Source organism: Dysidea avara, chromosome 3, assembly GCF_963678975.1.
Source record: "Dysidea avara chromosome 3, odDysAvar1.4, whole genome shotgun sequence".
Lineage (NCBI taxonomy): Eukaryota > Metazoa > Porifera > Demospongiae > Dictyoceratida > Dysideidae > Dysidea > Dysidea avara.
In genome coordinates, this window is record NC_089274.1 from 31616499 (window position 1) to 31642556 (window position 26058).

Consider the following 26058-nt stretch of genomic DNA (forward strand, 5'->3'; position numbering starts at 1 on the left):
TAATATTTTCTTAGCTATACACACCACCCTACCACTACACCTAGCTCTATTGCCTACTATTGCCCTAATTCTAACCACAATAACATTTCCATAAATCCATAAAGTGTATGCACAAACAAACACTCATGCAAATATCTAGTACATAACATTGTCCAAATGCCATAAAGTGTACATAACAACACAAAACAAATAAACACTCATACAAAGATCTACACACAAACATTTTGGGGAAAAGGCAACTGAGGAAATCATTGGAGTAGGGAATAATAACTTTTACACAAGCAGCAGATAGGCATTGTGGATATGGCACAATACATAACTGGATTAACAGTTGAACTTGAAGCAAATAGGTCTTCCAATAAAGTAGTACAAGATTGCATGCATAGCAACACAACATGATGGCTGCTGCAACCACTAAATATCATAAAAGTTAAATTTAGCACGATTGATTGTTGTAGCACAGTTGCTTGAACATGATAATGCAGTAGATTTAAGCTTCAGCCTCTTGGTTGTTGTAATAGGGCGACTCCTTATTTAGGTGTATTGCTCTGCTCTTTAAGCCTTTGGTGAAGCTAGTGTACCTAACTGAATCATTAAGGGCATGGTAATGATACTGTGTTTTATTTGTTTATTAGACAACTATCCCTCTAGGGACCTGCAAGGAGGCTAACAGTAAGCCTGTGAAGCAGGGAGTCAGAAACCTTTAACTGAAAACTATGCTGAATACAGAAAAAATCCCAGGCCAGGCAGTGACTTGATCCACAAACAGCTTGCAGTCTAGGCAAGTGCTTGTGTGGAGTCACACAACCTGGGATCCAGGATCTCCTCTGCATTCAGCCGGTACTTAAACACCTTGACTTCTTGTTTTTTCATTAATTATTAGACAACTATTTTCTCTAGTTAAACATTTAACCAACTGTTATATTTGCAACTAACCAATTGTTATATATATTATTTGCAAATATCATAAATCTCTTTCACAGCAGCATAAACACTTCAAATAATTATTTGGTTTCTGTACTTGCAATGTGTAGGCATGAAAAATCAATACTTAAACATGTTTTTCCTTGTATGAATAAAATGAAAATAAATATGATCGAATGTTCATAAAGGACACTACAAGGCAGAGGTTTGGTCTGGACTCCTAAATTACCATGAATATGTTATGTTGGTCAACGAGGCACAAAACAGAGATCGTAGGATGCATTGCTTATCCTCTAGTTTTTTAACTGTGGCAGGCAGGGAGGTAGCAGACACGCAGGTAGGTAGACAGGCAGGCAGGCAGGCAAGCAGGCAGGTAGGTAGGTAGGTAGGTAGGTAGGTAGGTAGGTAGGTAGGCAGACACGCAGGCAGGCAGGCAGGCAGGCAGGCAGGCAGGCAGGCAGGCAGGCAGGCAGGCAGGCAGGCAGGCAGGCAGGCAGGCAGGCAGGCAGGCAGGCAGGCAGGCAGGCAGGCAGGCAGGCAGGCAGGCAGGCAGGCAGGCAGGCAGGCAGGCAGGCAGGCAGGCAGGCAGGCAGGCAGGCAGGCAGGCAGGCAGGCAGGCAGGCAGGTAGGCAGGCAGGCAGGAAGGCAGGCAGACAGACAGGCAGGCAGGCAGGCAGGCAGGCAGGAGGGCAGGCAGGCAGGAGGGCAGTAAGGCAGGCAGGCAGGCAGACACGCACGCAGGCACGCACGTAGACAGGCAGGCAGACACGCAGGCAGGCAGGTAAGTAGGCAGGCAGGCGGGTGGGCAGGAAGGCAGGCAATAACACTCTGAAGAATGCTTTTGGTCAGCTCTACTTGTTAGGTAATTATTGTGATAAGATAACTTCACGTGATCTATTGTGTTTTGTTATAGTTTCCTTCCATATCATAAAAGTCAATGACTTTTCACACATGTGCACCATATATATTATATGATGATGATAGGAGTGTACCATTGGTAATTGTCTATGCATAGTTAGTGAGTTATATCATACAGTACAGTAGTACTGTATATTAGGGATCACGCAGTTTTGCCCAAAATTATCACCCTAAAACCGGCCTCAAATTTCCTTCATAACAGCTTGGCAATATTGGTTAGGCATAGCCAAGCCCAAAAATGCCTTCAGAGTGACCCCAAACCCTTCCAATAAGTTTCCACAGAATTTTAAAAAATTTCTATTCAACAAAATTATTTTTATTTTAACTAACTAACTATCTAACTGATGCCTTCAGCCAAGAATAACTCGTCAATGGATACGGCTTCGGGCTTGATTTTTTCATTGTTCGACATCGCTTTGTCCCCAGACATGCCTTTTCGCCAACACAGTACGTACAATGCATGTATCATGGACTTACCTTTGTCCTCTTTTGTTTGTGTTCCAGTTCTTTTCACAGACAACGCAAAGTGTTGATTTGCAATAGCATGGTATGGCTTCCCTCAGGCTGTGTCATGCTTTTCGCCCGCATTTTCCGTAGCGACTGGATTCATTGCAGAGACATTTTCTTCTACTGTTCTTCATTTGTAACGCTGTGTAATGAGCGGAACATAGTTACAAACGAAGCATAATGGCCACCTCACTTTTTAGTGTATAATTGATTATTGGGGTGCACGTTCAGATGTATAATTATTTTATGGAATGCCTGGCGCCATTGTTTCTTTTAAGGTGGTACACATGGATTCAGTAGTCATAATTGTGTTATTAAAAAAGTAAACAAACAAGTAGAAGGAAAATTAGGAATTTTAAGCTGGGTTAGAGATCAAAGAACAAAAAAGCAGGGAAACAAGGGAACAGCTAAAAAGTTGTGAAACAAGGGAGGTTGCCTATACCTGCAGATATACTAGTGGACATCTAATTCCTTGACTGAGTAGGGATTAGATGTCCACTAGTATATTTGCAGGTATAGGCAACCTCCCTTGTTTCACAACTTTTTAGCTGTTCCGTTGTTTCCCTGTTTTTTGTTCCCTAATGCAGCTTAAAATTCTTAATTTTTCCTTCTACTTGTATATACAACATTGTTATGCGGAAATATGTAAAATTACAAGAGACATACATACATATATGTATGATTATAACCTTGCGTGGGAGGATCAAAGCAAAAAATGTATGTCATACAGAACGCAATAGTTCTATACTGGGAAGTTATAGAATACTTTGATAGACCACAGCTCTGTATCAGGTAGTTATTGGACTGGACTTGACACACGTGTGCCAAGGCCTATGTGCCTGCTTTGAGTGAACAATTACCCATTCTGGCTAGTACAACCAATCAATAAGCCAATAGTTCACACGCAATGCTGGTTGACCAATCAACCCAACCAGTAGGACAAGCACCACTGGATTCAATTTGTAGACATACGTACTTGGACGATTTTGATGATGGTTAGCTACAGTGAACATTCTTACTACATTTTGTTCACATAAATAGATGAGTCTGAGGAATATCATAGAAATATGTTTATTAAATACCACAATCAAAATTTTTTAGCAATTAGGAAGATGCACTAGACTCATCTAAGTCCAGAACAAGAACGATGCAGGTACAACACCCTATTCAGGCTATTCTACTACTCTGTGAGTTTCTATTTGTTTCGTGTACCTTGTGAATATCTAAAGTTGATGGTTCTCTATAACAGTTAAAAGGCTCATCAAATATAGCACTCAAAGAGTGGTCTCAAGATAGTATAGGCGAATATCTGTCTCTCGCCCATTCTTTTCGTGCTATATTTGATGTATAGCACTCACGGCAGTACTTTAACTCTTACATATAGAACTGTGTTGCATTTGTAGCTATATAATATGGAACCGATATTTGATGTTGGTAGAAAAGTTCTGAGGCATATGCAGAGAAGTCAAATTTTATACTTTAGAATGAATTAAATAGACATGCATTAATATGAAAATATACCAATATTGTGATAACCAATCAAGACACACAGTATTGTGTCATGCGGATAAGAAAAACAGCACGCCACACTGTGGGTATATTGACAGGAAGAAAGAAAATGGAATTTTCATGCATGCATAGCATCATGGCTGTTTCTTTAAAGCAGACCATTTTTGCATTAGAGCTGTCCACCAGGTAGGGTAGACCACACAGAAGATTTGAATTGAGAGATATGGACGTTCAAAATTTCAATTTATTTTCGTTTTTTTCTTCTTAAACTGTAGGGACCTACTGGAAATTTGAATTTTTATTATTAACAATTAACAGTGACCAGCACTGAAGGTCTGACAGCAACATGTGCTGCAGCCTTAGGATTACCTAACTTAATTCAAGGACTTAGACTTATTGACTTCACTCAGTGACTGACTTAATGAATTCTTTTACAAAAATTGTTATACAAACATGTAACTCAATTGCCGCAAAATTCAGTGCAAATGAAGAGTGTATAAAGGTGAATTAATGTTCTAAGTTTGCTATGAATCTGATAATTATCCATAGAGTAATCGCATTAAAAATCTAACTTTGCTCACTGCAACAAGATAAACCAAGCATGAGAAATTGATGTGTACATAGGCTGATCATTGTAGCAGTGCCTTTGATGGTTTGAGAAACAATGAAGTTACAGCTATAGAGTCATAAAATAAAAACTAATCAAATGTAACATCACTAGATCAAGATACTCTAATAGAGCAGTCACTGTGGGGTAAAAAAGGTGTACTGAAAAATCTACCAGTGTTCAAACCAGGGACCTCCATACCTAATGCCCACATCCTTAACCACTGAACCACTGCTATCTTGATTGTTTACCTCGCTTCATTTCTATTTTACAAATGAATATATTCTAGTTTAAATGCTTATTGGTAAAATTTCATATGTATACCAATGGTAAAATTTCATATGTATACCAATGGAAATTTTGGAACATTCTATGTGTATTCTATTCGAAGTGTGTGCTCTATTCAAGTACTACAATAATATTAAATAAACATGCAATACAATACATTTATAAGTCTGTTTTCAGTAATCATCATTGTGTCTGTATAGATAAGAAGAAATGTGAGTAAAAACAAACTCCAATCCACACAAAAATATCCAAGCTGTGAAAAATGGTGTGGCCTTTATAAAGTTGGGTGAAAAAAGTTGTGAAATCAAAGCAAGAAATGGCTGCAATGATGTTAATGAATATAAATTTTAATAATGGCTGTAGCTATTAAACGGTATGGTAGTACCGTTTAAGTAGGGATCTCCCAAAATTTTGCACACTGCCCAAAATTCCGTCTTTGAAAATCATCCTACGGAAATCTTACGAGACGAAAATCACTTTTACAGAATAGTACTAGTCCATATAATGTATAATACAGCACTAATTGTAACAAAACACTTACAAGTGGCCGGATAAGGAATTTTTAAAAAATCGCCAAAACTCAAATTTTAGACTAACTGCCTGATTGACTGACCACAGTTGCAAGGCTAGAGGCCAAACGAAGCAGTGTACGGCCACCATTTTACATCACAATAACAAACTCACCAGTGGGATGTGCCTTTTGGGGTTCCGATGAGTGTAGGCCCACTGCGCCTTGTCTTTTCTTTTATCTTCAATTAGGCTGCTTGTCTTCTTCATTCAACGAAACCATATTGAGGCATTAATTTTCCATATCAACGCTTTCTTTCAGCTGCGTATTTAGATGTTACAGAATTATTTCAGAGCTGGATTTCAGAAGAGCTTCAGCCCTGGCACTACTATAAGAGGTATACTAGCTAGATATCTGCAACTTCGCAATTGGGATCCCATTCGTGATAGGTTTGCGACCACACCCATCAAATAAAGATCTAGGTGGACTAATAGTGATAGAGTATGAAGACCACACCTCTTAACAATCTAGCTGTTTACTTAACAGTAAACAATATGACCTCACCCCTTATTGGTCTAGCTAGCTGCACACCAATTGGCTGGCTGACTATCGATACTCTAATACAACAGTCACCTTTCTACAACAGTCATGTATGATATTCTAATAGAACGATCACAAGTTACACTGTAGCTAGCTGTGCTACAACAAAAAAAATAAACAAACCAGTATTTTAAAAAAACAACTGTTAATTTAAAAATGAAGTAGGGATCTATGCAACAAAAAGTAGTAAAACAAGGGATGAATGATGGTATTACAGCATAGCTTGGTGGGAAAGTCCCTACTTTGGCCCATTAGCTATAACAATTATTTTGTTCAATGCCAAAGTAGGGACTTCCCACCAAGCTATGCTGTAATACCATCATTCATCTCTTGTTTCACCACTTTCTGTAGCATAGATCCCTACTTCATTTTTAAATTAACAATTTAAAAAAAAATACTAGTGCATTATAATATAATTTCGTTAACATCATTGCAACCATTCCTTGATCGACCAATGTGTGGATAATATATTGACTACGTAATTACCAATTCTGGCAATGATACCGATATTTCGTAGAAATGGATTGCATTTAAGTATGGACACTACAAAAAAATTATTAGGTGGATACCAAAACCTTTTTGGATACAGGCAACTGAAAAAGGTAACAATAAAAAGATGCATGCTTAGGATTTGAACCCTTGGCTTTAAAAAGTATGTCAAATCACCTGGACTAAAGGTTCAGGCTTTACCTACAGTGCTGCAAAATTAATCATGGGTAACAGTAGGTAATTATTGCACTTAACTAAAACATCTACTAAAAATTCAACCTTTACTGATATCTGCAACATTTATATCAGTACATCACTAGAATTAACTATCTGTTATGGAAGATGTTGGTAAAAATAGTGGACTTGGTGAACGAAGACCTGGATCCAACTTTTCACAATGTCTATATATGTACAAGATATCTCTGCAAATCACATTAGTCTTGCATGGAGCTAGACCACTTTTCTCCTTTATGGTGCCTCACATGATGTCTCAATTGCACAATGTCTGTATCAGCTGCACTGGCAACTGTCTGATTTGTATAGGCCACAGCTGACATGGAATAGTTAGTTCAGTCTAATTGATTGTACAGATTCCTAGTAGCTAGGTGCTATAATAGACTAGTGTGCTCATCATGCTTAGGAAAGCTTCAGTAACCGCAATTGTAACAGGCTACACAAGTAGTTCAACAAACAGACTTAGTGTATCATGTGGTGCACGAAGGTAAAGATTTGTTAGAATTAATTACCCGGGTGGAGATGTGAAGAATGAGGAGTCTATTTACATGCAAGGTCCTTTTTCGGAGTATGTGGTCAACATGTAAGGTATCAGGACAATGTAAAAGTGATCTGGCCATGTGAGACTAGACACTATGACTAGAAGATGTGTGTATTTAGAGCAAATATTGTGAATTATATAAAGCCAATGATCCCCATGAATCCTCAGGTTGCAGGTCCTTGGGCTCACTGTTTATACCAACCCTGGAAGAAGTATATGATACAGGCGTAAACAATAATGACCAGATTATTGAAAGAATAAAAAGACAAGCTGCCTGCTCTTCTTTGACCCAGTTTTCTTTATACAATACTTCACAAAACACTTTCTTATGTACATATTTCGTCATTACACATACCAAAATAATAGAAAGTATGCTGACTTTTACAATATGCTGGAAAAATAAAGTCCTGAAACAATACAAACATGTTATAGATTGCATATGCATACATAAACACAATTAAGATACAAAAAAGTAACAGGACACACGATAGTGTGCTGTGCGGCCAAGGAAAACCAATGCATTTGGGTGCATGACAGACAAGTGCAAATTACTGACAGAAACAACTTAAGAATCCATAAGCAGATGGGCTGACCATTGCAGCATGGATCTCCTGTTATTGTTTTTGAAAGTACAGGTTCCTGGTTCGAACCCTGAACAATTTTAACATTATTCGTACATTGTTCACTTTAATTTCTTGGTGACTGTACTATTAGAGACTTGTTTCACCTGTTTGGTTTTTGCTTTATACCTACAGTATGCACCCAAACCCTTTACCATTCCGCCACTTGCTCAATTTCTACCTTATAAATGTAATTAACTGCACCAGAATATAGGATCTATCCGTGATTGTTCTAGAACATTACTAAGTACATTGCATTAAAAATGCTCAGAAAATATGTGCACTTTATTAGAGAAGTGCATACAAAATGTGCATTTTATAGGCTACATACCAACATACACATAAGAGTCATGTGATCGAGATACTCTAATATAGCAGTCGGCTTCACTGCAATTTGTTGTCATGCCTACCGGCTAAACTGGTTATGTAAACTAGTTGAATTTTCTTGCAAGTGTCAGGTAACTATCATGGTACAAAACTTTAGTAATGTAATTAAAACCAGTTTAATTATCAGTAAGTTATAATGTGAAAACTAACCATATATGTATTACCAAGCGCATTTCAAGATCCTTTTATACATGCGACATTTAGAAACAAAATAATTTCAAAATATAGTACAGATATTTCTTAAAATCTAGTTCCTTTGTTTACCTGTAGAAAAAGATAGACAAATCCACATAGCTATACAAATACAATAAGAAATGATATCTAATCCAACAGCCAAGCTGTGAAAATTGGTGTGGCCTTCCAGAAATCGACTAGTATGAAAAGATGTGATATCAAAGGTGGCAGCCAAGAAATGGCTGCAATGATATAATATCACATCTATTTCATACTAGCCTATTTTTGGAAGGCCGCACCCATTTTCACAGCTTTTTATGTGAGTAAGGATGTACCACTCATCTAAGTTCCCAACTCTAATCACCTTACAACACCAGCTAAATTGTCCAAAGGCATTGCTATAACAACACTTGTGGTATTAATCATTCAGTGATAATGCTAATTTCAAGTCTATATAACACAAACAAACACATGTGCAAATTTGGCATATTTTCATATTGGTGGAATAGGGAGGGACTTGATTGGGGATTGCTGACCTCAAATAGTTGCAGTATCATGTATATATGGGTTAGCTTAATTACATAGCTGAAAAGTTACATAGCTGAAAAGTTAGCATTGAAGGAGTACATTTCAATGTTTGTAGAATTTTGAAAAAAGTGTTTGTTTACTATAATAGAACACACAACTTCTCTAATACAATGCATCACTTTAGTATTTGGCTAAGCATTGGTTGGTATTCATGAAACTGCATGAGTATGTTCTTATAAACCATGTTCTTTGTGCAAATTCAAATTTCTTCCATTAGTGGCTGTACAGCAGTCACAGAAAACAAGAAAATTGTAACCATTGACCTTGACACCCATACTATTAAGATATTACCTCACATACTTTTGCTTGTAAAAACAAGACAGATTTCTCTTGAAATGGTTTTGTAGGCATCAAAAAGTTTCCATTTTAACAGGATTTCAGTTCGCTGCAAAGGCAGTGAATTGATGTCAAACAGCAGCACAATGGAAACAGAAGAGTACCAGAATTCCATCAAAATGGTAGTGCAACACCATACCCGTGATGAATACTGTAGCTATCTATACTCTACACGTGAGTAGCAGTTTTCTGTTAATTTTCCATTTCACAGGTCTACTCAAGAAAGATGACTTCACAAGTCAAAGGAGGTAGTTAGCAGTTAAATTAGTGACTCAGTAGCAGACTTGTTACAGCAGCAAAAGTAGCAGAAGAACAGCAGGGATCACCACCATGTCATACAGTACCATGTTCAGCAACTAACTAATTCAAAATTAAAATTAAATTTCAAAAATATCTGTTTTTCAGTAAAAAAAAAGATTGACAAAAGCCAGCATAGCTACAATTGAGACTTAAACACGTTACAATCAGATACAGAGAGAACAGAATGAGGTATACATTGTACAATTTCAGTAAAACACAGTTTATACCAGAATGGTAAAATTGCAATGTCGAAATGATGGTGGAATGGCATTAAAACAGCAGTGAAGTGGTGATAGAATCCCACTCAAATGGTGCCACTCAAACGATGCCAGAATGCCATGAAATGGCAGTGAAATGCTGTGTGAATGGAAATTTACATTTGATGCCTACAATAACACCGAATTAATTGAATGTTTCATCAAGAATCAAATATATAATGTAATAACATACATGCATTGTATCCATTACTTAATTGTACATATTAAGCTTACGGTTGTTTGCTGTTGATCTAGATACACATAATGAATACATACGCATTTGTATGTATGTAGAGCAACATAAACTTACTGGATAATTTTCAGTAGTCAGCAGGGTAAACAAACGCAGTGATGCCATCAAAACATGATCAAATGCTCTGCATTGAAATTTTTCACATACAGTATTCACTTTAACAATGTAAGAAAAGTGGTAGTTATAGGATTGCAGCAATGTATACATGCCTGCACAGTCAACTGAATTATGAAAAAGGAATAAAATCTCCTATTTGCTAAAATACATCTAAACCACAGCAAAAATCAGTAAAATCAATGTGGTGAACATGTGCTTACTCCCAATGGTTTTATGCTAGTACAAGTAATATTGCAGTTGTTACACAAGTAAATACAGTACTTACACCGACATAAACTGTGAATATTCTATTAGAGCAGTTGACTACTTTATTAGAGTATACGATTGATTGTATATTGAGTATGAAATGTGTGTGTAAAGACAGAAAAGAGTGAAAAGGAAGGAACAGATTATACCCTTTAGGGGCCATCAATTATAGTGTTTCGAATATGTAGTGTTTGCTTCTAGCTACTAAATTATTTAAGTAGTGACATTAGCCCAATAATCGTGGAAAACTGTATGTTTAGATTGGTGCATGTATGTACACTGCATACTCTTTAAAGCAATATTGTTTAACTAACAAAAACAGTAATAAACTTACTGTATAATCTGTGGAGTATATTATTAATTTAGGGATCCAAGCGATAAAAAAGTAGTAAATCAAGAGATGAACCATGGTATATATTATAGCAAACAGGTAGCTCTTTGAGAAATCCCTACATTGGCAGGTTATAATAATCATTTTGTGCAATGCCAAAGTAGGGATTTTCCCACTACTGAGTTATGCTGTAATAGCATCATTCATCTCTTATTTCACTAAAATTGTGACCCGCTGAGCAAAACCGGCCATTTTTGCACATTCCTTGAAATCCATTTTATTACATCTCTGTAATCTACAGTAACAAAAGAGAGGACAGCCAAAGTTTCAGCTTTTTATAGTAGGGACCACAAAGGAGTAGGCGTGGCCCATGAAATAACATCATCCAAAAACCAGCCTCAATTTCTCCTGCGACGATGAACAGTATTGGTTAGGTAAAACTAAGCCCAAACAAGCTTTTAGATCAACCTGAAACACTTTCAAAAATTTGCTACGGAATTAATAAAAAATTTCTACTAACTGAGTAACTGACTGACTGATGCCTTCAGAGAAGCGTAACTCGATAATGGCTAAGGCTACGGGCTTGATTTTTTCACTGTTGGACGTCACTTCGGCCCTAGAGGTGCCCTTTGGCAAACTGCAGTATGTACAATGAATTCTTCAGGGACTTACCAGTGTCCTCCTTTGTACCCTATTCATCTTTGCTGACAGCGAAAAGTGTCGATTTGGCAGTAGTACATGATGGCTTCCCTTCGTAATGGAATCATCATAGTATTTTTCATAGTGGCTGTTTTGTTTGTAGAGGTGGTTTTGTATAGTTCTTGATTGTACTGCTGTATATCAAGTTGAACATAGCCGACAACGAAGTGTAATGGCTTTTCAGACAATAATTGATATAGCTGGGGTGCGCGGCGCCATTTCAGATGCGATATGCGTGGGATCACCAGTCAAAATAATTATTTACAAAAAAAGTTGATAAACAAGTACACAAAAAATTTTGGAATTGTCAACTAGGGTAGGGACCACAGCACATTGATAAAAAATAACTGAAACAAGCTGGAGTAGTGCACGATATTAAATCACAGTAAAACAATAAGAAATGTTGTATCCCTACTGTACATTTCACAACATTTCTTATTGTTTTATTGTGATTTAATATTGTGCACTACTCCAGCTTGTTTCAGTACTTTTTATCGATGTGCTATGGTCCCTACTCTAGTTGAAAATTCCAAACAATTTTTGTGTACTTGTGATGAATGGTCTTGGAGTTATAGCACTTGACAGTTGGAACAGTGATGAACTCGATTTGTACAACAATACGGGAAATAAATTACAGGCGCTTAGATAATCAATCATAACTCACAATTGAAACAAGCTATGAAGATGGGACTTGGTTCAATCTGTGCACCATGAACTGGCAGACCAATCAAGGTATAGTGTTTTCCCTGTACTCTTTCATGCTGACAAAGACAAAGGCCATTTCAACTAAGAGATGATCACGGCGAACATTGTTTTTACCACATCATAAATTAACGCCCATAACTCACGTATCCTTTGCTGTGCGAACACGATACAAAGATTTTCTTACTCTTCATAACTAGGAGAATTCAGTGGTGTATAGGTTTTATTAATTTGAGCTTAATTTCAGTGCATATGAACGTGATTAAAGTGTGTGTAAATTCTTATGCAGCACGTGTATTTTTACCTAGTGTATTTCAATACAATTTTATGGCAAAATATAATTTTACAAAAACGGCCGGTTTTCGCTCAGGGAGTCACAACTTTTATTGCTTGGATTCCTATTTCATTTATACTAGTTTGTTTAGTTCTTTTGTTGTAGTACACAGTTACATGCATGACTGTTCTATTAGAGCAATTACTGTATTACAATGCATCTCAAGTCAGCCAAGGGGTGTGGGGGTGTGGTCACTATTCCTTATTTTCACCATGATATCATACAGTACGATAGTACTGTGTATAGTAGGGAATACAAAGGAGTAGGCATGGCCCACAAAATAACATCACCCCAAAACCAGCCTCAATTTTCCCTGACGACGATGAGGCAGTAGCGGTTAGGAAAAACGTAGCCCAAACAAGCCTTCAGATCGACCTGAAATGCTTTCTCAACAAGTTGCTACAGAATTAAAAAAAAAACATTTAATGGAATTTTCTAGTACTGACTGACTGACTGATGTCTTCAGACAAGAGTAACTCAATAACAGCTAAGGCATGGGCTTGATTTTTTCACTGTTTGACGTTGCTTCAGCCCAAGAGGTGCCTTTTGGCATACCACAGTACATACAATGCATTTTCATGGACTTACCAGTGTCCTCCTTTGTGGTCCCATTCATCTTTGCTGACAGAGAAAAGTGTCGATTTGGCGGTAGCACATGATGGCTTCCCTTTGCAACGGAAATCGTCCGTATTTTCATAGTGGATACTTTGATTGCAGAGGTGCTTTTCAAACAGTTCTTGATTCATACTGCTGTGTAACAGGTTGAATATAGCCGACAATGAAGTGTAATGGATACTTCACAATGAAGTGTAATGGATACTTCACTTTTCAGATGATAATTGATATAACTATGGCACGCGGCACCATTTCTTTCTTTCTGTACGCGTGGATTGCCAGAGGTACTTTTCGAACAGTTTTTGATTTGAAATGCTGTGTAACAGGTTGAACATAGCTGACAATGGATACTTCACTTTTCAGACAATAATTGACATAGCTGGGGCACAAGATGCCATTTCAGATGCGGTATATGTGGGTTCACCAGTCAAAATAATTATTTACAAAAAAGTTAACAAACAAGTACACAGAAAATTATAATTTTCAACTAGAGTAGGGACCATAGCACATTGCTGAAACAAGCTGGAGTAGTGCACGATATTAAATCACAGTAAAACAATAAGACGTGTTTATCCCTACAGTGCATTTCTGTTTCAGTACTTTTTATCGATGTGCTATGGTCCTTACTCTAGTTGAAAATTCCATTATTTTTGTGTACATTTATTAGCATTAACATCATTGCAGCCATTTCTTGGCCGCCACCTTTGATTTCACAACCTTTTTCACCCAGGCTTTTTAAGGCCGCATCATTTTTTCACAGCTTGGCTGTTTTTGTGTGGATGATAAGTACAGCTAGACCAATAAAGGGGTGAAATCATTGTGTTGGAGGAAATAGAGGTGTGGTCTCCATACTCGATCATTATCAGACAGCCCAAATAGTAAATGGGCATGGTCTTGAACCTATTGTAAAGTTACAGGTATCTACCAAGTGTCCAGATCTTTTACAATAACATATGTAAGTACTTTAAATAATGTCGTGGCATTTAAATATGCTGCTTAAGGAAAATGCTGACACGGAAAATTAATGCCTCAAATGGTTTTGTTACATGATGAAGATGACAACTAGCCTGATTGAAAAGGCACATGCTTATCAGAACCCCAAAAAGCACATGTCACTGGTCAGTTCACTGTCGTGGCATAACATAGTGGCCAAGCACTGCTTTGTTTGGCATCCAACCTTGCAACTGTGGTCAGGCAGGCAGGCTGGCTGGCTGGCAAGTTGGCAGGCAAGCTGACAGACCAAAATTTGAGTTTTGGTGATTTAAAAAAATTTATATCTGGTCGCAAGTAAATGCATTTTTGTTTTTAATGGGATTGGAAGGTGAGAAACTAATAAGTTGTGTGTAAGTTTATGTGACCTAAATAGTAATTAAATCGTAAACTTGTTGGAAGGATTTGGAGTAACTCTGATGGGCTTTGTTATGCCCACCAAGATGTTATGAAGGATAAGTGAGGCTGGTTTTAGGGTGACATTTTTGGGAAAGAAAGTCCAAACCGTCAGGATCCCTACCATAAAGTACTACCATACTGTTGAGATATACATGTAAACTGCACACATACAACTCACCCGCTAAATGGAATAGATTCTGAATAACTTGCATTCATGTTTCTGTAAAATATATGAAACAATAATTTAGTTCTAACTAAACTTTGTATGCATGCATGTACGCATGTAACTAACAATTGCATGCATGTGCATACAAATAATTATGTATGTAAGTATGAGTAGAGAATTCTAAGACAAGTCACCCTGTAAAGAAGTCAGCTACAAGACATTGAATTCAGTTACAGTACATTACAAGTTACCCTGTACGGAGCTCAGCTATGTTACAAGTCATCCTGTAGAGAGTTCAACTACAATCCCATAGAGAGCTCAAGTCACTTTGTAGAGAGTTCAAGTCACTTTGTAGAGAGTTCAAGTCACTTTGTAGAGAGTTCAAGTCACTTTGTAGAGAGTTCAGCTAACAACAAGTCACCCTGTAGAGAGTTCAGCACCAAAAACATCCCGTTAGAAATTTCAATTACGAACAAGTCACCCTGTAGAGAGTTTGACTGTGTTACAAGTCACCCTGTAGAGGAGCAGATCCAGGGAGATTTTATTCAGACATTGATTTGCAAAGGTATCAAATGTTCAGACCAAATACTCTAATAGAACAGTCACATTAAAAGTTACTTCCTGTACCAACACAGTAAAAATAGTTTACAATTATATCTCAGAGTATTTTAGACCTGACTTTTTTTGATGCTCCCAGACATCAAAATGGCGTTCACGTCAGTTGTATGCTTCAGACTTCAGATAGCTCACCTCTTAATTCTTTAGCCTGCTCCTGATACTGTGCAGAAGAAAGCATGAGTACCCTATTCCTAATAATTATATGCTTAAAATGTCGACTGTAAAGATTTTTTAGTAAAAGTTATTAATCTCAGAATGCATAATTTTCAAAATCTCCTGGGGGAGTATGCACTGTACATGCAACAAAAAAATTGGAAACATGTCACCAAAATTCCTGGAGCTACCCTTGGAGGCTACTAACTTCATCATTGGGGCAGTAAGTAAGTTACTTAAGACTAGTTTATTTTTAATTTAAATCTGATTTGTGCTGATAATTGCACTATAAAATTGAAACAGAAATTTGCATTTGTGCTGGTTACACACACACTACTTGTAAAGTCAGTGAAATAAGAAACTAAAATGCACTTCCATAGACTTGATTATTTTCCTGGTTAATATTTTAGTTTTGGTTTTCTTACTGTACAATCTCTGACTGCACATAAATGTGCAGAGTACAGATTGTATATTTAACTTAATCACAAATCATGTAGTGCTGTGACAACTGCATATTGCATTGGATATTCATTACAGTTCTAAAACACAATACATTGTAATCATGAATGTATAATCATACAGCATGATAGTACTGTATATTAGGGATCATAAAGGTTTGGGCTTTTCTGGCCAAAAACATCACCCTAAAACCAGCCTCGCAATACCTTCATGGCATCTTGGCAGTATTGGATAGGTATAACCAAGCCCAAAAGTGCCTTCAGTGTGATCTGAAACACTTCCAAAAAGTTGCTACAAAATTTAAAAATTTTCTAATTTGTGGAATATTTTACTGACTGACTGCCAAACGTAACTTGATAAAGGCTAAGGATGTTCGACTTGCTTCAGCCCTACTGGTGCCTTTTGCATACCACAGTATGTACAATGCATGCTTCATGGACTTACCTGTGTCCTCCTTTGTGTCCCATCTTATCTTTGCTGACAGCACAAGGTGTTGATTCGTGGTAGCGACACGTAATGGCTTCCCTACGTTTGACAGGAATTGTCCGAGTTTTCTATTGCAACTGATTGATTGCAGGTGTCCTCTATAGTATGTTCACGTTGAGCTGAATCCTGAAAAACAGCTAAAAATTAGAAGTGGATTTAATATTTCAGCCAACCAGATGATTGTTGGCAACAGCAAAGGTGTCAACAACAGACATGTACGGTTTGGCTCCATTTCAAGTTTGGGAAAGGGCTTTAATGAACAATGTACTTATATGGCTTCCCCATAGGAAATGTATTGTGAAAATTTTGATTGGCCGTAAATATTATGTCAAACATTTGAACAAAAAGATTTAGAAATATTTTTAGCGGGTCAAGCAGTACTACAAATGAGCCAAATTTCAAGATCGTGTGTAATTGCATCCGTGAGTTATTAAATGTTTTTGAGGATTCAGCTCAACGTGAACATACTATAGTGCTTATTTGTTTGCATATAACACTTTGTAACTGGCTGTTGGAAATGAAGCACAATGGCCACTTCACTATTTCAGTATTGATATCTTGGGTGTGCAAACAATAAGTCTGGTGCCATTTTTTGAAAAAATCAAGCCTGTATCCTTAGCCTTTATTAAGTTATGTTTGTCTGAAGGTATCATTCAGGCAGTCAGTCAGTAAAATATTCCACAAAATAGAAAATTTTTAAATTTCGTAGCAACTTTTTGGAAGTGTTTCAGGTCATACTGAAGGCACTTGTTACAAAAAAGTTAAGAAACAAGTACTGTATAAGGAAAAATTCTGAATTTTGAAGTTTGATTAGGCATTATAGAAATAAAAAGTAGTGAAACAAGGGAGGTCGCCTACACCTGAAGATATACTAGTGGACATTTGATCACTAATTTAGCCATGGGTATAGAATGAAGTAGGGATTTAATGTCCAATAGTATATCTTCAGTTGTAGGCGACCTCCCTTGTTTCACTACTTTTTATTTCTATGATCCCTAATCGACCTTAAAATTCTTAATTCTTGTTTTATATACAGTATCATGCAGTATGATAGCACCGCATAGTAGGGATCACGGAGGTTAGGGCTTCTTCCCCAAAAATGTCACCCATGAACCAGCCTCAGTTTTCCTTCATGACAGGTTGGCAGTATTGGTTAGGCATAGACAAATCCAGAAATGTGTTGAATTCCTTCTTACAAATTTAAACTTTAAGAACTTGACTAAATTTTCTATTACATGTAACTGACTGCCTGATTCCTTCAGCTAAGCATAACTCGACTATCATTAACACTTTGTGTTTTAATTTCGTTACTGCTCAATGTCACTTCGGCTTTTTCACTAAGTGCAGCAGCTACAATGTATGCGTCATGGACTTACCTTAGTCCACCTGTGTGTCCCATTTCTTTCTAAAACTAGCATGTAGGCGTTGATTCGTAGTAGTACGTCATGGGTTCATAGTAGTATGACTGGATTGATTGCTAAGGTACTTCTTTTACTGTTCTTCATTTGTAACACCGGGTGGAACTTTGCTGAAACTAAAGTAGAATTGCCATTTCACGTTTTAGTGGGGCATGCATTCAGTCATACACACTGTAATTTCCATAGTGATTCAGTGACTGGATTGAGATTTCTCATACTGTTCTTTACATATTATGGGTGGAACATAGCTGAAAACAAAGCAAAATGGCCACCTTGCATTTCAGTAATTGATAGTTGGGATGCATGCTTAGTCACAAGATTAAATTTTAGAATGTGTGTAGTACCATTCTTTCCTTTAAGTAATGGTGTAAATTCAAAAAAGTAAACAAACACAAGTGTAAATAGAAGCTTTAAATTTTACATTTGAGTAGGGATCATAGAAACAAAAAGCAATGAAACAAGGGAGATTATCTAAACCTGTAGCTATACATATACTGGTTGACCTACTTCGGTGTACTAACAAACAGAAGTAGGAATTAAATATCCACTAGTATAATACTAAAGGAGTAGATGACCTTCTTTATTTCATTTCTACGATCCCCACTTAAATGTAAAGTTTTTAATTTTACTTACACTTATACACAAGGATTGCTTACCGTTGGCAAAAAGTAGTGCCTAATAGGCATGGAGTGGAACAAGTAATATTACTGTACGTTGGCATTAACAAGTGAACACCAACTGAAGAATATAATAAAATGAACACAAAACCAATGAATGTAGCACTTCCAAGTTTTCTGAATATTGACCATACCACCTATAGGTACAGAATAAAAATTAGTAGTAAAATTAAAACTAATTAATTTAAAGTTAAAGTAGGTTCCAGTGACAAAAAGTAGTGAAACATGATTATAATTGTAGCTATTACAACGTAGCTATGACATGCTATCACCATCTGTTACAATGCCAAAGTAGAGATTTTCTCACAAACGTAGTTAAGTTGTCGTAGCCACCATCATTAATACATCTATTTTGCTACTTTTATCACTGGTAATCAATAATTTTTAGGCAGTGGTTACAGTAAAACTTAGACAAAAAAAAGTTACTAAAATGAACAACCAGGGTTCGAACCTTGGATCATCGGTGTGATGGATCTGGGTACTACCAGCTGTGCTACCGCTGGTATATGGCTCCCCAACTCCCTTACTTTTCTATCTTGTTATAAATGTGACTCAAGGAATAAGCTGTATATATATAGTAAGAAGAATGTAACCTAAAGGTCAAGGCTGAACCTGAGCCTAATCCTAACCCTGTCGCATGCCCTAAAGTTGAATGCTCAGGGCAGCTACTAGGCATGTGCCCTAAAGTCGAATACTTTGGGCAACTACTAAACGCATGCCCTAAAGTTGAATACTTAGGGCATACCAACCCTAACATACAACTAGTGTGCTTGATACTCGAGTAGATGGATAAATGTCAGTTAATTTGTGTTATCTGCAGAAAAACAACAACAACTTTCGGTTCAGTAACCACTTTCTATTTTTTAATTGTTAACCTTTTTTTTGCTATAACATAACCATGATATGTGTGTGTGTGTGTGTGCATGTGTGCGTGTGTTTCTTTTGATGTTGGGGAGGCCTGTGCTGCTAACAGACCTTCATACTTTTACTTGTACATGTGGACGTATTTTTACGCGTTCTGGAGACATGACCAGACATCAACGCTTTTGTGGCAGACAAACATCTAGATCATGGAACTCCTTTTTTCACTGTCCCTGTGGAAGGATCTTTCGTAGGAAGGAGATCTTACCAGGCATTCACATTTTTGCAAGGCAATATAAGGGTGTGGTCACATCATGCAATTGGTTTACAAGTGCAGCTACATGCATCTGCTCCCTCTTAGAGTAGCTTAAGCACTTTAAATAGTTTTGTGCCACCAAGTGTGCCCGCCTGCCTGCCTGCATGCAATTTTATACCACAATAACAAACTCAGTGTCTGTCTTCTGCACTTTGCCTTTTCTTTTCAATTACACGGTCATCTGCTTCATGCGTGGAAACCATACCAAGGCATTAATTTTCCATAGTGAGACTTTCCTTAGAGAATTGCTTTTAATGCTGGAGTTAATAATTCATAATCATTCTGTAAAAGAGATATTTTGTGATGCACTATATTTCTATGATGGCTTTTTTTATTGGCAGAATTTTGTTAGGTCATTTTAGAAATGAAACAGTACTATTGTACTGTTTAATACTATTGTACTGTTTAATAGAGGTGTAAGACAACAAGAACCTAACACATGCACAATCATAGACACATTAAAGTTAGCTTAATCATGTATTGTACATTTTAACTGTATGTATGCTATGCGATTAAACTATTTTATATGTACAACACTAAGCTTCAGTTCACCAGAAATCAAGACAGACGATAGTGTGTTGTGCAGCCCAAAAAGCCGACGCGCCACACCGTGAGTATATTAACAGGAAGAAAGAAAACACAATTTTCACACCTATGTAGCTCTGTGATCCCTAATCCGATTGGAACCTAATTTGCTAGAGAAGTGCCGGCCAGTTAGGGGAGTCTACATACCAAATTTGAAGAAAATCGCTCCAGCCATTTCCGAGATGCGAGCGAACAAAAGTTTGTTTTAATTTCTTCGTTTTTTCTTCTTCTTCATTTCGCACACTTCGCAAAATCTGCCATAAAACACGAAAGCGTTCTCCAATCGGGCTGAGATTTGGCACACTTGAAGGGCTCAGTAAGGCGGATCTCAGTACCAATGTTGGTAGGAATCCGATGAACATTCACTGAGTTATATGACCAATTATTTGCATAAAATAAGGTCAAAGGTCTGTCACTCCCACAGGGTAAACCCCTTGGAGGAATGAGTTGAAAATTGCTATGTGGATGGAGTAACCATTGTAGGAGTGCCTTTTTGTGGTTTGAAAGGAATCGAGATAAAGACCATGGAGATATGACACAAAACCCAACCTGAGTCACAATTACGCGATCGATTTTTATGAATAAAAAAACTATTAGTTATTATTATTATTATTATTATCAATTTTGTCAAAAGACCGGGTTGTACAAAAGGACAAGCCTGTAGGCGTACTTCCCACACATACACACCAGAAATTACAAAAATAATGACAAAGCAAATACACCTGAAAAACAAAATAACTACTACAAGAACAAAAATAAATACCAACAAAACAAGAACATTAAGTATAGAGAAGTTTTCATGCCTACCAGGTAAACCGCTTAGAGCAATGAGCTGAAAATCAGTATGTATCTGGAAAAATCATCATAGAAAGTCCTTGCAGTAGTACAGAAGAATCAGATTACAAACCACTGAGTTACGATTCGAAAGGTAACTACGTGTAGCAAATGCGAGATCGAGATACTCTAATAGAACAGTCACCCTAATAGAACATTCAGCTACGTTTATAACTTACTCCAATATAGAATTATATTACATTACAAGTTATTCTGTAGGGAATTCAGCTACAACCAGTTAATCTGATAGACAATTCAGCTACAGGCAAGTCACCCTGTAGAGAGTTCACCTAGAAACAAACCACCCTGTGGAGAGATCAGCTAGAAGAAGTCACCTTGTAGAGAGTTCAGTTACAAAGAAACTATGCACCATGTAGAGAGTTCAGCTGCAAACAAAATCACCCTGTAGAGAGATCAGCTAGAAGAAGTCACCTTGTAGAGAGTTCAGCTACAAAGAAACCATCATGTAGAGAGTTCAGCTGAAAAAAATCACCCTGGAGAGAGTTCAGCTAGAAGAATTCACCCTATAGAGAGTCAGCTGCAAATAAATCACCCTGTAGAGAATTCAGCTACAAACAAACTGCCTTGTAGAAAGATCAGCTAGAAGAAGTTACCTTGTAGAGAGTTCAGTTACAAAGAAACCATCATGTAGAGAGTTCCGCTGCAAAGAAATCACCCTGTAGAGCGTTTAAATCACCCTGCAGAGAGTTCAGCTGCAAACAATTCACCTTATAGAGAGATCAGCTAGAAGAAATTACCTTGTAGAGAGTTCAGCTACAAAGAAACCATCATGTAGAGAGTTCAGCTGCAAACAAATCACTCTGTAGAGAGATCATCTACAAATAGATCACCCTGTAGAGAGTTCAGCTACAAAGAAAGCACCATGTAGAGAGTTCAGCTGCAAACAAATCATCATCCTGTAGAGAAATCAGCTACAAACAAATTGCTCTGTAGAAAGATCAGCTAGAAGAAGTTACCTTGTAGAGATTTCAGCTACAAAGAAACTATCATGTAGAGAGATCAGCTACAAACAATTCACCCTGTAGAGAGACCAGCTAGAAGAAGTTACCTTGTAGAGAGTTCAGCTACAAAGAAACTATCATGTAGAGAGTTCAAATCACCCTGTAAAGAGTTTCAGCTACAAAAAGATCACTCTGTAGAGAGTTCAGCAAGAAGAAGTCACCTTGAAGAGAGTTCAGCTACAAAGAATCCATCATGTAGAGAGTTCAGCTGCAAACAAATCACCCTGTAGAGAGTTTCAGCTATGAAAAGATCACTCTGTAGAGAGTTCAGCTAGAAGAAGTCACCTTGTAGAGAGCTCAGCTACAAGAAATCACCATGTAGAGCGTTCAGCTGCAACCAAATTACCTTGTGGAGAATTCAGCTACAAACAGATCACCCTGCATGTAGAAAGATCAGCTAGAAGAAGTTACCTTTTAGAGAGTTCAGCTACAAAGAAACCATCATGTAGAGAGTTCAGCTACAAACAAGTCACTGTGTATAGAGATCAGCTAGAAGAAGTTTCCTTGTAGAGAGTTCAGCTACAAACAATTCACCCTGTACAGAGATCAGTTTGAAGAAGTTCTTTGTAGAGAATTCAGCTACAAACAAATCATCCTGTAGAAAGATCAGCTAGAAGAAGTCACCTTGTAGAGAGTTCAGTTACAAAGAAACTACCATGTAGAGAGTTCAGCTACAAACAAGTGGCCCTGTAGAGACATCAGCTAGAAGAAGTTACCTTGTAGAGAGTTCAGCTACAAAGAAACCATCATGTAGAGAGTTCAACTACAAACAAATCACCTGTAGAGAGTTCAGCTACAAATAAATCACCCTGTAGAAGATCAGCTAGAAGAAGTTACCTTGTAGAGAGTTCAGCTACAAACAATTCACCCTGTACAGAGATCAGCTAGAAGAAATTACCTTGTGGAGAGTTCAACTACAAAGAAACCATCATGTAGAGAGTTCAGCTGCAAACAAATCACCCTATAGAGAGATCAGCTAGAAGAAGTCACCATGTAGAGAGTTCAGCTACAAACAATTCACCCTGTACAGAGATCAGCTAGAAGAAATTACCTCGTGGATAGTTCAACTACAAACAAATGACCCTCTAGAGAGATCAGCTAGAAGAAGTCACCTTGTAGAGAGTTCAGCTACAAAGAAACCATCATGCAGAGAGTTCAACTACAAACAAGTGACCCTGTAGAGATATCATCTAAAGAAGTCACCTTGTAGAGAGTTCAGCTGCAAAGAAACCATCATGTAGAGAGTTCAACTATAAACAAATCACCTTGTAGAAAGATCAGCTAGAAGAAGTCACCTTGTACAGAGTTCGGTTACAAAGAAACCACCATGTAGAGAGTTCAGCTACAAACTAGTAACCCTGTAGAGACACCAGCTAGAAGAAGTTACTTTGTAGAGAGTTCAGCTACAAAGAAACCATCATGTAGAGAGTTCAACTACAAACAAGTGACCCTGTAGAGAAGTTACCTTGTAGAGAGTTCAGCTACAAAGAAACCATCATGTAGAGAGTTCAGCTACAGTACAAACAAATCCTGCAGAAATATCAGCTAGAAGAAGCCACCTTGTAGAGAGTTCAGTTACAAAGAAACCACCATGTAGAGAGTTCAGCTATAAACAAGTGGCCCTGTAGAGACATCAGCTAAAAGAAGTTACCTTGTAGAGAGTTCAGCTACAAAGAAACCATCATGTAGAGTGTTCAACTACAAACAAATCACCTGTAGAGAGTTCAGCTACAAACAAATCACCCTGTAGAAGATCAGCTAGAAGAAGTTACCTTGTAGAGAGTTCAGCTACAAACAATTCACCCTGTACAGAGATCAGCTAGAAGAAATTACCTTATAGAGAGTTCAGCTACAAAGAAACCATCATGTAGAGAGTTTAGCTACAGTACAAACAAATCCTGTAGAAATATCAGCTAGAAGAAGTTACCTTGTAAAGAGTTCAGCTACAAACAATTCACCCTGTACAGAGATCAGCTAGAAGAAATTACCTTATAGAGAGTTCAGCTACAAAGAAACCATCATGTAGAGAGTTCAGCTACAGTACAAACAAATCCGGTAGAAATATCAGCTAGAAGAAGCCACCTTGTAGAGAGTTCAGTTACAAAGAAACCACCATGTAGAGAGTTCAGCTGACCCTGTAGAAACATCAACTAGAAGAAGTTACTTTGTAGAGAGTTCAGCTACGAAGAAACCATCATGTAGAGAGTTCAACTACAAACGAGTGACCCTGTAGAGACATCAGCTAGAAGAAGTTACCTTGTAGAGAGTGAAGAAACCATCATGTAGAGAGTTCAGCTACAAACAAATCACCCTGCAGAAATATCAGCTAGAAGAAGTCACCTTGTAGAGTGTTCAGTTATAAAGAAATCACCGTGTAGAGTGTTCTGTAATAAATATATGTATTATATATATATAATTTGTACATTTACCGATAAAATCAGAAATATTTAAAGTATTTAACATCTGCTTCATCTTTTCTTCTTCCTGTGGTAAAGAAAAAAAATCCCCAAAGCCGGCCTATGGCCGGCTTTGGGATATACAAATACGAAAAGAAGTGAAATCTAATCAAAAACAGCTAAGCTGTAAAAAAAGGTGCGGCCCCCAAAAAGGCCATGGTGCAAGGTGGTGGCCAAGAAATGGCTGTGATGGTAGGTCAATGGTAAAAATTTTAATAACGACAATTCAGGAGAATTTTGTGCCAAGACCAAGCGGCACCAAATTCACCTGAATTGTCGTTATTAGTTCACCTGAATTGTCGTTATTAAAATTTTTACCATTAACCTACCATTACAGCCATTTCTTGGCTGCCACCTTGGATTTCACATCTTTTTTCACCATGGCCTTTTTGGGGGCCGCACCTTTTTTTACAGCTTAGCTGTTTTTGATTAGATACATCTAACAGTAGTCACACAATGACACAAGCAGTAAAGTACCAGAAATCACTCTGAGTTATACTTGTAAAATAGCAGGAAAGAGCAGGTATTATATGACTGTTAGAAAATACATGATCAGGTATATTATTGCTCAAAATGTTGAGCATAAAAAGCATACTATGTTATTACATAATAGTGGCTTATTGATCTACTAATGGTTATATATAGACATAAACTTATCACCACAAGCATAATTATGCCAAAATTACCATTGACAAAGTGGATACCTAAGCAATTAGAACAAAGAGTACAGTAGCAACTAGGATATATGGGAGTGTATAAACAGTGGAAAGGACTACTGGAATGGTGGAATGAAAGTTCAATATCGTTTTTTACATCCAAATAAGTACAACTCCTCCCATAAGTAAGCAAATAAATAGGATTCTCCTTGAAGTCAGCTCATTTAGCATATTTTTCCTCACCACAACACTTGTATATGACCTATAACTCAATACTTTATTACTTGTCTGAAACTAACTGTCTTAATGAAGGTTCAGTTCAGTGTAAAATGTGACACTGCCACAACAAATTTTGGTTTAAATTTTCTCATAGCTTACAAGAACAGTCCCGTTTCACTTTACCCAAAGATTTTCCTAGGTTAGTGGTAAACACCTCGTACAGGCTCTGCCTTCTGTGTTCGCCCTCCAGTGCCTACCTGGTAAAGTTGATAATAAATAAATGTGAATACTTCATTATACAGTGGATGTACTTTTACAATGCATACATGTAATCAGCTAGCTAGCTAACTTTCATCATTTGGGAACAAGGGTTAAGTCAGTAGTCTTCTTGGTATTCCCAATAAACTGCTATTGTGCATGTTCATAACTAACTTTACAGCACATTATATTGATAAACTTTGTCTATGGTGAGGTGAATTATGCTATACGAGCTAGCTTCAATTTGGGAAATCCTATTTATTTGCTTACTTAAGGGGAGGAGTTGTACTTGTTTGGATGTAAAAACTGAACTTTTAAAAATTCCATTTCACCATTCCAGTTAGGCACCGGCCAATTATGGCGGCATTATTTAAAGCATAATAGGTGGCCAAAAGCATCAA

The 26058-nt window shown here is 37.3% G+C and overlaps 1 protein-coding gene across 1 annotated transcript in view; it reads right to left on the bottom strand.

Annotated features, from left to right (window-relative positions):
- Positions 1 to 26058, bottom strand: part of LOC136250696 (uncharacterized) — a 178047-nt gene that overhangs the window by 124771 nt on the left and 27218 nt on the right. The window contains exons 9-12 of the mRNA XM_066042925.1: positions 18430 to 18587; positions 14652 to 14693; positions 10098 to 10164; positions 7481 to 7532 (exon numbers count right to left, since the gene is read on the bottom strand). Of these exons, the coding sequence (XP_065898997.1) occupies positions 7481 to 7532; positions 10098 to 10164; positions 14652 to 14693; positions 18430 to 18587 (319 nt within the window). The remainder of the gene's footprint in view (positions 1 to 7480; positions 7533 to 10097; positions 10165 to 14651; positions 14694 to 18429; positions 18588 to 26058) is intronic.